General features: G+C 39.8%; 1 protein-coding gene and 1 pseudogene across 3 annotated transcripts; one reads left to right on the top strand and one right to left on the bottom strand.

The window, feature by feature from the left end:
• Nucleotides 1–1,944: 1,944 nt before the first annotated feature.
• Nucleotides 1,945–3,454, bottom strand: LOC111794961 (beta-galactosidase 15 pseudogene; annotated as a pseudogene).
• Nucleotides 3,455–5,977: 2,523 nt separating this feature from the next.
• On the top strand, nucleotides 5,978–15,418 carry LOC111795717 (auxilin-related protein 1). Of its 3 annotated transcripts, none has more exons than XR_002815238.2 (9): nucleotides 5,978–6,864; nucleotides 10,231–11,959; nucleotides 12,046–12,181; nucleotides 12,263–12,360; nucleotides 12,475–12,540; nucleotides 13,675–13,764; nucleotides 13,864–14,040; nucleotides 14,118–14,272; nucleotides 15,177–15,418. XR_002815238.2 is itself a non-coding variant. In XM_023678283.2 (8 exons), exons 1-8 carry the CDS (start codon nucleotides 6,233–6,235, stop codon nucleotides 14,154–14,156), a joined length of 2,967 nt encoding a protein of 988 aa, XP_023534051.1. In that variant the 5' UTR covers nucleotides 5,978–6,232; the 3' UTR covers nucleotides 14,157–14,534. The 3 variants fall into 3 exon arrangements, 1 of the variants encoding a protein (XP_023534051.1); XR_002815239.2 differs by having other exon boundaries at nucleotides 15,223–15,417; XM_023678283.2 differs by lacking the exon at nucleotides 15,177–15,418 and having other exon boundaries at nucleotides 14,118–14,534.
• Nucleotides 15,419–16,396: the final 978 nt, after the last annotated feature.

Genomic DNA, 16,396 nt, shown 5'->3' with positions numbered 1-16,396 from the left:
TTTCTTTTTCGTTGCCTTCGTTGTTGGCTGTCTCCACTTGTAGTGCATTTTCTATATTTTCTCTTTCGTTGCCTTCGTTGTTGGTTGTCTCCACTTGTAGTGTCTTTTCTATATTCCTTTCTGATGATTTATTGATTCTTGACTCATGAGCCTGAAGCAAACCCATCAGTTTATCAACGGAGAGTATTGATAGATCCTTAGTAGCTTCTTCTATAGTAGTCACCACATGGTCAAACTTTGGAGTCAAGCTTCTCAACACCTTTGCAACAATTGTTTCGTCTGAAATTTTCTCTCCATAGGTACGCATCTGACTGACTATTGCCATTGTTCTGGACAAAAAATCAGCAATTGATTCGCCATTCATCATGAGCAAAGTTTCAAAATTACGTCTTAAAGATTGAAATTTCACTGTTATGACTTCTGAATCTCCCTGAAACTCCTCCTGTAGAATTGACCATGCTTGCTTTGATGTGGTTGCTGCTGCAATTCGTGAAAAGATAGTCTCATGAACTGCTTGCTGAATAATGAATAGAGCGTTGACATCATTTTTCTTGGTTTCGCTTAGTGTCTCCTTTTCTTCAATTGTGGGTTGTGATATATCAACGAACCCGTACTCCACCAAGTCCCATAGCTCCTGCGATCTGAGCAAGGTCTTCATCTTGATGCTCCACCACTCATACTTCTCACCATTAAAGATTGGCAACAACGGTGTAAAGAAAGAAAAACCAACTACTGCCATTTTCGTTTTGGAAAAGAAAATAATCACTCGCCCTCGTGTTGAACGAACTTGGCTCTGATACCAAAATTGTTGGAAAGAGGGATAGTGAAAGAGATAGGAATAGATAAAATAGATAGAAGCTGCAGTGCTTTATTAATGTCTACTGACTTGATGCCTAGAGGGTTACACAATTCAGTATTTATACCTAATACACTGAACCAGAAATAGTAAATCATGCAAATCTAGATAAATTCAAATCTACTAACAATCTCCTAAAATCTCCTAAAATCTTGGTAGTTTGAATATTTGAATATTTGAATCATATCTCAACTACTTCAAATCATATCTTCATTTTGAATACTTTGAATCATATCTCAACATTCTTCAGTCTCACTAATGATTCCGTTTTGTTCGGAAAGAAGGTGTGCCTTAAATCTACCCTTTCCTGGTAGAGTGTCTCTCATGGGATCCAAAGCCCAAGTCCAGGAGAGTCGTGCATTTTCCTTCTAGTTTTGCTCTTTCACGTATATAGATGTTTGAGAATTAACATTTGCAGTGTTGTAAACCTCCTTGTTGCAACCATCAAGAATGCTCATAGACCAAGCTGGTACAAAAGCAGAACATCTCTCATGTTGCTTGGTTAGAGAATTTCGTTAAAGTTACCGATCTGCCAAAGTCATTTGAGTTGATTTAAGTTCCTGTTATTCATCAAGTGGGTGCTGTCTTTTGACTGAGACCGCTTGTGAGAGCAGTAAAAAATCTTTGGAAGAAGAAAAATAAGAAGAAATGTTTGGAAGAAAGCTAGGGAGCTAAAACTTTGGAAGAAAATAAGAGCAAGAGAATGGAAAGCTTGTTTTTGCTCAAACAAATGTTTCTATGTAGTATTTAAAACAAAGTGGCTAACTAATGGCCAGCTACAATTATACAATTATACTACTAGCACGTCGCTTTTATCTAACAATCTCCTCTTAAAACATGTGTTATATCTACCTTATTATTTGAACTCCGATCTTTGAGCGTAGTTCCTCAAATTTTACCCGCGCCAGAGACTTGGTGAAGATTTCTCCAAGTTGTTCCTCTGTTCGGATGAAGTCAATCTTGATAAGCCACCCATCTGCACATTACAGTAACTCTTTCGCCCAATATCTTGTAAATTGTAATCCACCCAAAGTTGAAATACAATAACTCTAAATTACTCTAAATTGTAATCCACCCAAAATTTATAACTATGAAACTTCATTCTTCTTAAATGTGGTATGAATTGAAATAACTTTTGATAATTTTAACAGCATTTTCTTCGCATCTTCATTGAAATATATTGAGCGAAAAAATCTTGCCACAGAAAAGGGTACATCTTCTACAGTTGTAAGGGTCTTTTTCACCCCATTTCTTGAACCATCCCAACCAATTTTCACTAAACATTTTTGGCTGTTAGGATTGCTAGGACTAAAGTTGTTGCAATAGAATCCATTACATGTATTAAACATAGGTTGTGGGGGCATCACTCTATTGGCACATGATCCATGGAACGCCAATATTAAGAGATTCGACCATTTGAGTGCACCAATTGATATATATTTTTCCTGCATTTCCATAAGGTGTCATCACGCTTCCATACTCGTCCTCGATTTGAGCTAAAGATTACTAGCCCTCCTTGTGATGCAAAGAGGTTGGCTTGTTTACACATATTCACTATTTTCGTCGTGAAAGTTTGCATTTCATTCTTGTAGACTTGATTGTCAGTTCTTAGTTGGATTCCGAGCATATTGTGCAACTATAGTGGAAAGCCTCCGTAGTTCCACTTGGCACACACGTAAGGTCCTCATGACAACATAAAGTCCAGCCTCTTGGATGAGCTTGAAGAAACTACGTACCTCGATGGCCGCAGTTGAGTGTTCCCATTTCGTGATAGCTTCTATCTTAGTGGGGTCCACTAAAATTTCGTCTTTAGACACTTCGTATTCTAAGAACAAAACTTTTCGTAGCCAAAATTCACATTTGAAAAATTTGGCATACAACTTGTTTTCCCTCCATATGGTTAGGGCTTTTTGTTCTTGGTCCGTTTTCGAGTATATTAGGATGTCTTCTACGAACACGATCACAAACGTGTCTAGACACTCCTTGAATACACGGTTCATTAATTTCATGAACATCGTTGGAGCGTTGGTGAGGCCAAATGATACTCGTAGTGACCATATCTGGTTTGAAATGCTATTTTCGGTACATCTTTGTCTTTGACTTTAATTTGGTGGTATTCTAATCAGACATCTATTTTGGAAAATATCATAGCCTCTCGGAGTTGGTCGAATAGGTTCTCGATGCGTGGCAGTGGGTATTTGTTCTATATTGTTCTCTTGTTTAGTTCTCTATAGTCAATGCATAGGTGCATCGAACCGTCTTTCTTTTTAACAAGCAACACTGGTGCACCCGAAAGGGATACGCAGGTCGAATGAAACCTTTGCCTAATAGGTCTTGTAGTTGTATTTTAAGTTCTTTTAATTCCGCTGGGGCCATGCAGTATGGTGCTTTGGAGATGGGTCTCGTTCCTGATTCAAGTTCTATCCCAAAGTCTACTGCTCGTGAAGGAGGGACTCCTGGCAAGTCCTCTGCGAAGACATCTGGAAATTCGTTTACTATTGGTACCACATCCATTATTTTCTCTTTTCCCTTTGTGTCTATTGCACGGGCTAGTATAGCCCAGCTCCCTTGTAGCTCCAGGCATTTAGCTTCCACCATCAACATTCTTTTTTGGGGTGGCTCCCATGCAAGTTCCTTTGAATTTAAAGTTAGGTCTGTTTGGTGCCGTAAATAGTACTTCTTTCTTATGGCAGTCTATGCTAGCAGTTTTCGGCTAGTCAATTCATTCCTAATATGACGTCGAAATCTGTAATATCTACTACTTTCAAGTGTACATGGATAGTTCGTCCAACTACTACTATTTGTCCATCTTTTACCTTATTTTCAATAACTAGGTCTACCCCGCTGGAGCGCCAACAGACAACACATGCAATAAGGGTTCTACGGTGAACCTTACTTGACTAACAAAAGACAGATAAACAAAAGAATGTGTAGAGCCATAATCAAACAATGTTAATGCAAAGTGTCCTAGTATAATAGAAAGGGTACCTGTCACCACGATGCCAGCCGTTCCCACACCTTTACTGGTCATTGCATATGCCCTGGGCTGTGCGCGGGTTTGCATGGGGTGTTCGCCACTGCCTGGGCCTCTAGGTGGTCCCTTTGGGTTCCTCGTGTCCTTTCCAGTGCAGTATTTGGCTGTGTGACCTACACGATCGCACTTGAAGCATACCCCAGAGCTTGCCATACATTTTCCCTAGTGTTGTTTCCCACAATCGCGACATAAAGGCTTTTCACGTCCCTGTCCCCTCTTTGTATCCTTGGGGTTTCTGTCCACTGGCGGCGGAGCAGGTCACCTGTCATGATAACGGGGTCTCTTGATCAACTTTGTATAATCCGTTTGCCTGGATTCGTATGGGCGTTTCTTTTCCATGGCGACCATCGATTCTGGGTTTTTCTCTTCTGGAGGTTATTCCAAGACTTAGTATCAAAGTTCTAGGTTATAGATCTTGTAGACTAGCCTACGACGTAGGTTTGACATGTTCCACAGTCCAATCATCGATGCTCCGTCACCGTCAGGTACGCCTTACGTAGGATGAGAAAATGACAAACATTTTTGTGATGATATTTAATGTGATTGGCTTTAAATATCGAATTTTATGTTAATGTATGCTTCTATGATATGACATGTTTGTAAGCTATAGTATTATTTATTTTTATGTTATATATAGTAGACTATAATATAATATTATTAGCGAACAATAGATTTAGATAGAATTATTTTAGTTTCTAAAACTATGTTGCTCAAGGACGCATAAGAGATAGAAGAAGAAGAGGACGACCCCTCACTAGAGAAAGGGGAAGAGGAGAGGCTGGAAGGAACTCTTCCCAAGAAGGGTCGACAACTGACCCTGTGCACCTGCACCACTAGTTGTATCACCAAATGGAACCACCTCCCCAACCTGCACCACCTCCACAACTTGCACCTCCTCCACAAGCTGCACTTTCTCTAGAAGTCGCACCTCCCCCACAAGCTGCACCACCTCCGATAGCACCAGTGGCTGGATTGGATCCCACTACACGATTAATGTGGGAGTCATTCCAGGCAATGATGCAAACTATGGTGGCCACACAACAAGCCAATAGTTCGCAACCCGACAGAGGGGTGAACTGGCTACAGGACTTCAAATGGTACGCCCACGTCCCTTCATTGGTTCGAAGGAAGATCCCACAGTAGCTCAGATTGTGGATCGCAACTATGGAAACCACCTTCGAATCAATGAGATGCCTAGACGACCACAAGGTAGTCTGCGCGACCTATATGCTACAAAAGGACTCTGAAGTTTGGTGGGCAGATAACAAAAGTAGTATTAACCCAGGAGGGGGATCATGACGTGGGACAAGTTTAAGGAAGCCTACTTGAAACAATATTACTAGAAAAAAACCTGCGTCAAGAAACAACAAGAGTTCAATTATCTGACTCAGGGCGAACGCATCATAGATCAGTATGACCAGAAGTTCATGATGTTGAAGACGTTCGTACCGTCATTAGTAGACACTGAGGAAAAGATGATGCAGAAATTTGTTTTGGGTTTGAACCCAAAGACCCGTCGCATGGTGGAGACATTTAACCCAAAGACCATTAAGTCCTGGAAGAACCTTGAAGAGAAAAATCCAGAACCGATAGTCGCCGTGGGAAAGAAACGCGCATACAAAACCTAGCAAATACGTTTTAAAAACCTTGATAGGAAGGCCGAAAGAGAAAGCCCAAAAAGTATAATATCTATTAGCGGTGGGCTTGAGTCGTTACATTTTCAGTAAACATTTTTGGGCCGTTAGGATTATTAGGACTAAAGTTGTCGTAGTAGAATCCATTACATGTATTAATGATAGGTTGTGGGGCATCACTCAGTTGGCACATGATCTATGGAACGGTAACAGTAAGAGATTCCGCCATTTGAGTGCACCAATTGATCCAATTGAACTCTAAAACGTCTTTCTTTTCTTTTTTGCTACACTCCAAACATAAAAAAATTTAAATTCAACTCATTTCAAACCTGGAAAAAAATTAAGTTCATTTCGTACAATAAATAGAGTACGATGAAAGAAAACATCCCGATCTTGGTTTTGACACAAATGTTGGAAATAAATAAAGGGAAGATTAAGAAGTGGGTTAATTCCACTAATCCCTCTTCGTTGATTCTATTCTACCATCCATTTCTTCTCTCGATCCTCCACCGTATGCCCCCTGCACTTCATTGCAGGAGGTCTCTCTCTCTCTCTCCCTCTCCCCCCTCCGAATTCAGATCTCTTCATCTCCGTTCCTTCTCTTCCTCGGCGATCCCTTTTCCCTCTCCCAATTTTTACTTTTCTTCTCTCTGTATCGTTGTGTTTTTGTTTCTCAATCACTCTGTATTTGTATTTTAACTCATCGTCATGAACGACTTTGAGGGTCTTCTAGCTACCAATTATGGATTCAAGCCCCAAGGTAAAGCCGCCCCAATGGCTGCTTCAAAGGGTACTTCCAATATCAACAACCCCACCACCTCCCCGAATTTCGATCTTGGATCTCGTGCCTCCTTCCGATCCACTAAGAACTCCAATTCCCTATCTGGGTCTCTCGCCGATGACCATGATTCGCTTAATCGATCGGTGAGTGCTCATGAGAATCGCGAATTCGGTGGTCTCGATGATCTGCTTGGGGAGTCGTCCAGATTCTCCAGAAAATCGGAGAGTCGTGCTGGCGAATCCGATGTTAATTTCGACTCTCTGTTTCATGGGGCTGGTAATTCTGGTCAACCGGTGGCTTCGAACTTACCGGTTTATGATAAACCCGTGTATGATGATGATATCTTTGATGGCATTCCGGGCTTGAAAAACTCGTCTAAAGTTCAGTATGATGATGTGTTTTCATCAATGTCTTCGCCGCCTAAAGCAGATTCAGCATTCGATGATCTTCTTGGGGGATTTAGCAAATCGGGAGGTGTATCGAAGAGTAAGGATAAAGAGATTCCTGCTTTTGATGATTTGATACCTGGGTTTAGAGGCAGCAGCTCCCCTGGTGACAGGTATAACATGGTGATGGTGTGCAATCTTCAAATGGGCTTCTGTAGTTTAGTTAAGCTTCTTAATTGTTTACTGATCAATTTGAGTTTGGATTGCTTTCTTTCATACTTATTGTTTAACCCTTTGATGTTAAATTGTGCAGTTCGGTTGCTTTTTTTGAACTGATGTTTCATTGCAGCAATCATTGTATTCAGCATTTATGTTTGGATTTATAGACATGGCACTTTAGAATGAATTGTTGCTGTTTCCTGGGTTTATGGGGCTGCTTTGTAGCTAATACATGGAGTTCTTGTAAGAATCTGTGCTAGTCAATCCCCTCGAGAACTATCGCTAAATTTTAATAAGAAGCGAAACGTTTCATCGAAAATATGAAAAGAGACTAATGCTGTTGCCTGGTTTTCCATTGGAAAATTATACTCAAAAGCTGGATTCCTAATCCCTGTTATTGAGAGAGTCTCTAAATGGTTAGAGATATGGAAACGATGCTATCGTTTCCGGTGAGGGAGATTTAGCCTTGCGGACTCTTTTTTCGTCAAGTTTGCCTACCTAATTTTTGTTCTTGTTCAACCTCCTTTCCAAGTTCCTAACCTCCTTGAAAGGTAAAATGGGATTCATGGTCTCACATTTACTCTTGTTCATCTATTTAACCAAGAAAAATTTGGTATCTAATTACAATGTCTCAAACAAGGAGGAAATTTGCTCCTTTTCCTTTGCAGCGAACTACGACCAAGAACTAACTGATATGGATTAAGGCTGTTCAAGGTATAAGGCCAAGAAGATTAATAAGACATTGCAAGGAATTCATTTCACTTGTTTTATACCAAGAAGATCTTTAGATTTGAGTTGCATTAAATGCACCCGGGCTTAATTTATGACGAACCAAAATTGAACTCAAGTTCATTAAATGAAGTTGAGTTGCATTAAAGTGAATTCTAGTTGCATGGTAGGAATTTAAGCTGTATTAAATTAACACAAGTGTATCTCAATGTTCGTTTAGTACAAGTCCAAGTCAAGTATCTACCAGTGAAACCACCTTTGCAACTACGTCAAGTGGAGCTTCATTTATACACGAGAGATTAGAAAGGCTTTTAAGGCTGATCGATGGATTTTAATCTCGGATTTATTGCTTAGTTTCTTGTAATTTTAGTTTTAAATCCTTCATCTATGTTCTTTAGGTAGGTTACTTCGAAGTTAGCATTGTTATAACATTCATGCAGGTAGATTAGCTAATTCCTTTGTAGATGGGAGACTTGGAAAATGCAATAAAAAGAGCCTTTGTGCTTTCTTTTACCGTAGAATTAAATTTCTTTGTAATTTTATGTAATTTAGCATGATTAGAATTATTCAAGTTTGACTGGATTATTTTTTTCTGTGGAGTGATTCATATCTCGAACACGGAACAATCTTCTTTCCCTCGAGATATTTGATCTTCAATGTAATTCTGTATTTACATTTCTTGGGTTCTTTTACTGGTTCGATTTTTAAATTTGTTTTAGGATTTTTGAAGCTGACTTCTATGGATCTTGTTCTTCAATAAGTTGTTTAGCCCCAATCATCAAACTCGTTGAATGCTTTGCAATGCCTTATAAATCTTGGCTTTAGTCCTTGAATAGCCTTAGGATTCATATCACTATTGACCCTCCCTATTAGATGATCACTCAATATTGGGAAAAGAATTTAGGCTTGTGTTTCTATTCGGGGCCTTTTCCATTTAAAGCTGAGAACTTTTGGCTTTCCCTTCACAACTTCTCAATTTAGAAGAGAAGATGGCATTATAGTCAAGTTTTAAGTCGAAAAGCTCAAAATTTTGAAGCAAGATTTGAAAGGACGGAATATGGAAATTTATTGACATCTTACTGTAAAAAAGCTATAAATTACTGAGTCAATTAATCTTTAATACAAGCTTTTCAATCTTGTAAAGTTAACTAAGAGGTGAAGTTTGTCTTTTTGAGGCAAATGGATCTGTTCTCTCTATTTTTATCTGTTATTGTGATTGATTTCTTTAATAGATTACTGAGGTGTAAGGATTTCTTCTCTTCCAGATTTCTCCGTGAAGTGTGTGCGTTTTTGAAACTTTGTGTAGTGCCCTAGGCCAATCGTTCAAATTTTGAATTTTGCACTTGACGGTCCTAACATTCTTCTGCATCTCGGGCTTAGATGTGTCATATACCTTACACGAGTTACTTATGACAATGAAGACTATCCCTATAGACCAACGTAGGTCTTTTAGCACACTCTACCCTCATTGACGTGATCGTTAGAATTTTTTTTCATGAAGTCATCCAATATAGGATTGTTTTGAGCTAAGAATGTTCAAAGTGAACATTTTGAGTAGGAGAGTTGTGGAAGATCTTGATGATATTCTTTAGGGTTATCACTTTGCTTATGTAGTTTGAAACTTATTTTTAGGAGTTTGTGTGGGATGGACTAGACATAGAGATTGTATAGAAATGTTGAAGGAGTTCCTACCCCATCCTCGAATGGAAGACTTTTGTGCCAAGCTGGGGTTTGTCATTATAGGATGCTTTGGGGAGAAAAAAGGATCTACCTTCTTCATATAGATAGTAACTATCAACGTTTTAAGCATTTCTTAACCATGTTTGCATAGCCATAGGATCCCCTAATTTGGACGTGATGCCAACTCATTTATGTACCTCTCTAGTTGCGTGTCACATGTCCACCCACTTTTTCCTTGATTGATCTCGACTTCATCATACAAGGAGAGATTCCTTTCAAATGCCACCGGTCACACATTAAGGGCGATGCAGGCATGGTTAAAGAAAAACTTAAAAGAATTGTTAGTTATACCATAAAAAGATGCACCTTCATGTTCAGTGACCTAAAACGTTTGATATTTTTGGTTTGTAGCAATTTTAACTCTTAGGAAAAATTTCTAAAAAACATGTTAGTAAGGAAAATCATGTTGAAAGGACCCATGTTGGTACGTAGGACTGTCTTCATTCTCACAAGTAGCTTAGGACAAGTAGATGGTGCATCGAGGTCGAGGAGGATCTTGGAAAATGAAGGCCATCTGAATCTTGGGGCAATCCTATTTGTTCCTAGGATCTTTGAAAAGGAGGCTTTGTGTGCAGTTTTCTTTTGAGAGGACAACCGTTTGACTTGAAAATTGTAGTGGCTCACTAATGGCACAGTGTTTCTTGGTGTGCTCAAAAGGAGTCGGTTCGAAATTCATGAAACTCATTTTTAAGCGTATAAATCCATGAACTTATTGACTTTGAATTTCCTTCTTGTATAACAATAATAAAATGATATATATTTTAATAAATGCGTCCTTGTCGTGTTAGTGTCCTAGATTTTAATAAACGCGTCCTTATCTTTTAAAAATCTTCCTGTAATATTACTTTCAGGTCGAACTCAGGAGGCAGCTGGTCATCAGAGCCAAATTCAGTTAAAAGTAAAACGTCCTCCATGCCAATGGAAAACCCGTTTGGCGTGTCAAGGGAGCGTGATGATCCACACCATGAAGAAGCTAGTGACGTCGGTAATTTTAAGAGCCCAAAGTTTGATGGTTACCCTTCCTCTGGTGCAAACAATAAAGGTTTTGATGATATGGACCCATTTGCTAGCCTTGGTAAATCTGTCCCTGCATTTTCATCAGAAGGGAATAATAGAGGTAAGGCTAGGAGTCCTCCTAAGGTAGATGGAAGTTCTGCTGGGCCTCAGAATTCTAAGAGTAAAGATACTATGGAGAAACTATCTGGAAAAACTTCTGGACAACCTTTGAAGAAGGAGGTGTCGGCTAAGAATGACAGACAATTTGATGAGCCGGTGTTCGACATTCCTGCAGTTCCAACTAGTTCTCATAAATTTGTTCCTCAATCAACATCTCCTCCAGCTCCGAAAGATGAAAACGTGATGGGCGATACGTCTAGATTTGAAGATAGTGTTGAATCAGATGAAATATGGCTCACTGTATCAGAGATTCCTCTTTTTACACAACCCACTGTTGCTCCGCCCCCTTCAAGACCGCCACCTCCTATACCGCAGCAAGTCCCAAAAGAAGGAACGAGTCCGTATGGGTCTCGAAGTTCAAAGATGAATGCTAATGACTTTTCTTCAGTTCCCAATTCTACACATCATTATCAGATTCCTAAATCTGCTTCTGCTTCTGCTTCTGCTTCAACGAGAGATCAAGTATCTTCGGTGGATGAACTCGAGGAATTTGCCATGGGAAGGAATCAGAGTAATGCTGAAGATCTAGTAAATGGTCTTTCTAATGAAGAAGCAGAGATGAACTCTGCTGCTGCAGCCATGAAGGAGGCAATGGATAGAGCAGAGGCTAAGTTTAAGCATGCTAAGGAAGTGAGGGAAAGAGAGAGTACAAGAACTTCTAAAAGTAAAGAATCTGTATATTGGGATAGAGATGAGAAAGCCATGCGAAATAATAGAGTTGAAGATGAGGAGAGCATGGATCATGAACGGTTCCAACGAGAAAGGGAAAGGGAAGAGAAGGAGAAACGGAGAGCTGAACGAGAGAAAGAAAGAGCGAGGGAGCTTGAGAGGGAAAGAGAGGAGAAAGAGAAAGAACAAAGGAGGTTAGAGAAGGAAAGGGAAAGAGCTAGGGAGATTGAGATGGAAAGGATAAAAGCCAGACAGGCTGTTGAAAGGGCCACAAGGGAAGCACGTGAGAGGGCAGCTACTGAAGCTCGCTTAAAAGCTGAAAGGGCTGCTGTTGAAAAGGTAAACGCAGAGGCTCGAGGACGTGCTGAAAGGGTTGCAGTTCAAAGAGTTCAAGCTGAGGCCCGTGAAAGGGCTGCAGGAGAGGCCCGAGAAAGAGCGGAAAGGGCTGCAGCAGAAGCACGGGAAAGAGTAGAAAAGGCAGCTGCAGAAGCAAAAGAGAAGGAAGCACGAGAGAGAGCTTCTGTTGCAAGGGCAGAAGCTGAAGCAAGGAGCAGGGCAGAGCGAGTTGCCGTGGAAAGAGTTGCTGCAGAGGCTCGAGAAAGGGCTGCTGCAGATGCTCGAGAGAGGGCTGCAGCAGCAGCCAGGGCAAGCCAACAGAAGAACGAAAACGACCTTGAGTCATTTTTCAGCATGGGTAGAGCCAGTAGTGCACCTAGGCCCAGGGCCAACCCTATGGTGAGGACTTAAGTTCGTAAATCTTGTAACCCGGTCCCCTTTGCTTTCTTTTCAATCTCTGGTTTCTCATCAAGGACTGTTTTCAGGACAACTTCTTTGATTCCCAATCACCAAGTAGACCAGAGCCGCAGACAACTAAACAGCCTTCTACCACTTCATCAAGTATGAGGAAAGCATCTTCAACCACTAATATTGTTGATGATCTTTCATCTATCTTTGGAGGTACTTTTACATCTTAATACACTTCAATAGATGTTGGACTTCGGTCTCGAATGTTGACTTTAACTATTTATTTTGGAAAAGGTCCTCCACCTTCTGGAGAATTCCAGGAAGTCGATGGGGAGAGCGAGGAAAGACGAAGAGCCAGATTGGAACGCCACCAGAGGGTACAAACGCGTGCGGTAAGCTTCTATGTTCTGTTTAAATATGCATTACAAAACATATTGATGCTGAGAATAGAGATACAATGTGCACTGCTTTTATGAGGCTTTTGAACTTTGTGTGCATTGTTTCAGGCAAAAGCTCTGGCTGAGAAAAATGAGCGAGATCTTCAAATGCAAAGGGAACAAGCCGAGAGACATGTGAGTGCATTTTCTTGACACATGTTGCCTTTCTTTCTATTACACCTAGGTCCACAGCTAGCAGATATTGTCCTCTTTGGACTTTCTCTTTCGGGCTTCACCTCAAGTTTTTTAAAACGCGTTGGCTAGGGAAAGGTTTCCACACCCTTATAAAAGAGTGTTTCGTTCCCCTCCCCAACCAATTTGGGATCTCATAATCTACCCCCCTTCAGGGCCCAGCGTCCTCGCTGGCACTCGTTCCTTTCTCCAATCGATGTGCGACCTTTACCAAATCCACCCCCTTTGGGTCCCAGTTCCTTATTGGCACACCTCCTCGTGTCTACCCTCCTTCGAGGAACAGCCTCCTCGCTGGCACATCGCTCGGTGTCTGGCTCTGATACCATTTGCAACAGCCCAGGCCCACCATTAGCAGATATTGTCCTCTTTGGGCTTTCCCTTTCGGGCTTCCCTTCAAGGTTTTTAAAACGCTTCTGCTAGGGAAAGGTTTCCACACCCTTATAAAGGGTGTTTCGTTCTCCTCCCCAACCGATGTGGGATCTCACACTATTCCATTTCTAAGTTCATCCATTTCTCTTCTGTGCGTGCTGGAACTATGATTTTATTGCTTTGAAGCTATGTTCCTTGAGTGGATTGGAGAAAACCTGGTTTTTCATATTGTCGTTATTTGTTTCTTCCTGTTTTCATTTATTTTTCTTAAATTTTCTGACTGAACGTAGATTTGTCAATGAAATAATGAAGTACTCAATGTTGTCTGATAGGAAAAATGGTGCTCAGTTGTATTTCTGTAGATTTTCCCTCATAGGCAAAGCTATCTTGTATCTATGTATTGTTCTTTTCTTTTGTAATTTATTTGAGGGTTATAATAGAGAATTTCACCCTCATTTAGGGAGGGGGTTTTAGCAAATATTGTCATGGTATCAGAGCCCTTTCGGTTTAGCAACCCAGATCTTTTATTTTCATGGCCTTTGAATCCTCTACTCATCTTCTCCACCACCACTGGCGGCTTCGACGTCGCAGGGGCAGTCTCCATGGCTGCCGCAAGTGGAGCCGATTGATTATTCTTCGTCTCCATCTTTCGCCTTTCTCTGTACATACAACCTCACCTTCTCCAACACAATCGGTTTTTCCGTGCAGAGAATTGCTGAAACACTGGATGCTGAGATCAAGCGTTGGGCTGCAGGGAAGGAGGGCAATTTACGTGCTCTTTTATCAACTTTGCAATACGTAAGTGTTGTGAATTTAGTAGCTAAACAATTTTGCGAGCAAGTGTTGTATGTTGTGATGGGCTGAGTAGTTTGTTTCACTGTTAAATGATACAATTAGGTGCTCTGGCCTGAGTGTGGGTGGCAGCCAGTTTCTTTAACTGAGATGGTTATTCCAAATTCAGTCAAGAAAGTATACAGGAAAGCCACGCTATGCATTCACCCTGATAAGGTGCAGCAAAAAGGTGCCACTCTTCAGCAAAAGTACGTTGCTGAGAAGGTGTTTGACATTCTAAAGGTAAGAACATTTCCAGTTTGTTATCGATGTTATACGAGCACTTGCGCTTGTTAACCGTTTCTATCTCGTAACAACAGGAAGCATGGAACAAATTTAACTCGGAGGAACTTTTCTAAGTTCAATGGATGATTTTTCGAAGACGAAACGGGAGAATGAATGTTTGGTTCAGATGGCCAACGCAACCGATAAAGGCGTGGCTTCGCAATTTGGTGGACGAGACGACGTCCAACTGGTAATATGATTTCATTGTTTCTCATTCTTTTTCTGCTCATCCTTTTTTTTTTTTTTTTTTTTTTCTTTTGTTATTCTGTATAATTGATGATCTTCCTGAGTCTATAAAAGAAAGAAAGATCAATGAATGAATGGTAAATGATGGGGAGAGTTAGATATAAAGTAGAAATACGATGAAGTTGTGTGGTTTTTGCTTATCTATATTCTTGGTTGTGATGTGTACAAACTGGGTGAATATATGTAGAAGTTGTATTTATAAGTCACACATTAACTTCTTTGCCATTATATTATTAGTAACATGAAATCTTCAATGCATTTGTTCAATGTTTCGAGTATATGGAAGCAAAAGTACATTAGCGTTCAACGATCCCAGCTCAACGTTGTTCTCGCTCATCAAATTTCTTTTCCACTGTGAATGCGATTAACTTGGAATTGATAGGCTACAGTTTCTATCGATTTTTGTTGAGATTTTTTATCTTAAAAACTCTATCAGTGAATGAATTTTTCAAATATCTTGAGTCAAACTCATTGTTCAGTGTTATTATATTATTGGATTTTTCAAGATCTTTTTTTTAGCGAGAGTTTCAACCTGAATTTAGTGGCATTACGTTTCTTCCCTTTTTTCTATTCTTTTTTGAGGTACAATCTTGATTTTCTTGGATAGTCTTCGGTTGTCACTATCCTGGAATTCATTGGAGACAAAGATTATTTGCTACCTATTGTTTGGTGTAAATACTTAATTTATACCACGATAAATTTTTAAAATTTAAACATAAATTTTATGTAGTCGTTATTGTAAATATCTTTTGTCCCTATCAATTGTATCGAATATCCATTTAATATCGGAAGTTTAAAAAATGGTTCTAAATAATTTGAATATTAACTTGATTATTTGCTAACTAAAGATCAGGTACTCGTGGTTGTAATGGATGGATGATGATTTTGGTTTAGGTGGAGAATGAGGGAGAAAGTGAAGAGGAAAAAATCTGTAAGCAAATTGGAGTTCATTCAGGGAATGCATTTTCGGACCTCACCTCATTTGATTGCTTGTTCCCTTTATTTATTTATATTTATAACTTGTAACACCTCCCCATTCAAAAGCTTAAGTCACTGTTCATTACTATTGACTCGGAGTACGTTTTGTATAACTCTTACATATATTTAAAAAAGAGTTAATTAGGTTGCAAAATTGTAAACTAAATACATCCCGTTTAGAATATATAATAGAGGTAGGCAACACAAAGCAAATTTGGATCTAAGTAGGATCTCTAAAGTCTCAAGCTCGTCCACTCCAATGTCTCGATCACGTTGCGTCCCGTCTATTTGCTTAGGTCCTAGATTGGCTTCTATAATTCATTAGAATAAAACATCGGATGAAGCAAAGAGTGGCTCAGTCAAAAGTAACTACCCCGCACTCAATCCAATAAACAAGTACATTACAGTGAAACAAGTACATTTCTTTTTAAATAATTTGCTTGGGACGTAAAATGTCTTCAATATTTCTTTATTGTCCTTAGAATTTTAGTAAATTTACCACATTGAATGGTGCATCCCTATGTATGATGTTACATTTTTAACTATATTCTTGTTGGTCTAATTTCATTGTATGTAATTACACATAACAAAGTCGGGCAAATAACGTTGAAGACTATTAGAAAACAAAAACAAAAGCACTATCAAACATGCTGTAAAAAGAATTATTGGTATGACAAAACATGATCTCAAATATTGCAGATGACAAGAGTAATGGAGAATTACAACAGCTCATTCACTTGGAGGAGAAGCAGCCACTCTATGTACTCTTTGGCTGCTCTCATTCTTCCATTTCAAACCCTCTCATCACATCTCATCAGCCAATTCTATGCATCACCTTTGGCAACCTGTCCATAGGAAACGAGTTGCTTTCGAGAGCCATTCTTCGAGGACGATGGTGCAACAAATTCTGCCACATCTCGAACCATGACATCATGTCAAGGCTCCATGTTCTTCTTCGATCTTGGCATATAGTTTGGGAAGCTTGCTACCCAATTGTCATAAAGAGAGAGATGAGCTCCTCCAGGTCGGATTGGCTTACTCCAAGATGATATGTAACCTAGGAGAGGGATCGGTACGAAGTCGAGTTTTG

The sequence above is a fragment of the Cucurbita pepo genome, chromosome 10, assembly GCF_057944985.1.
Source record: "Cucurbita pepo subsp. pepo isolate OVF chromosome 10, ASM5794498v1, whole genome shotgun sequence".
NCBI lineage: Eukaryota > Viridiplantae > Streptophyta > Magnoliopsida > Cucurbitales > Cucurbitaceae > Cucurbita > Cucurbita pepo.
Note: the sequence above shows the minus strand (reverse complement) of the source record. Positions and strands in the feature narration are given on the sequence as shown.

What these genes read in the sequence shown, in the direction of transcription:
- LOC111795717 (XM_023678283.2), top strand. Translation starts at nt 6,233, where the DNA reads ATGAACGACTTTGAGGGTCTTCTAGCTACCAATTATGGATTCAAGCCC. An exon ending in GGCCCAGGGCCAACCCTATG is followed by an intron (nt 11,960 to 12,045) that starts GTGAGGACTTAA and finishes GACTGTTTTCAG; the next exon opens with GACAACTTCTTTGATTCCCA. An exon ending in GGGAACAAGCCGAGAGACAT is followed by an intron (nt 12,541 to 13,674) that starts GTGAGTGCATTT and finishes TTTTCCGTGCAG; the next exon opens with AGAATTGCTGAAACACTGGA.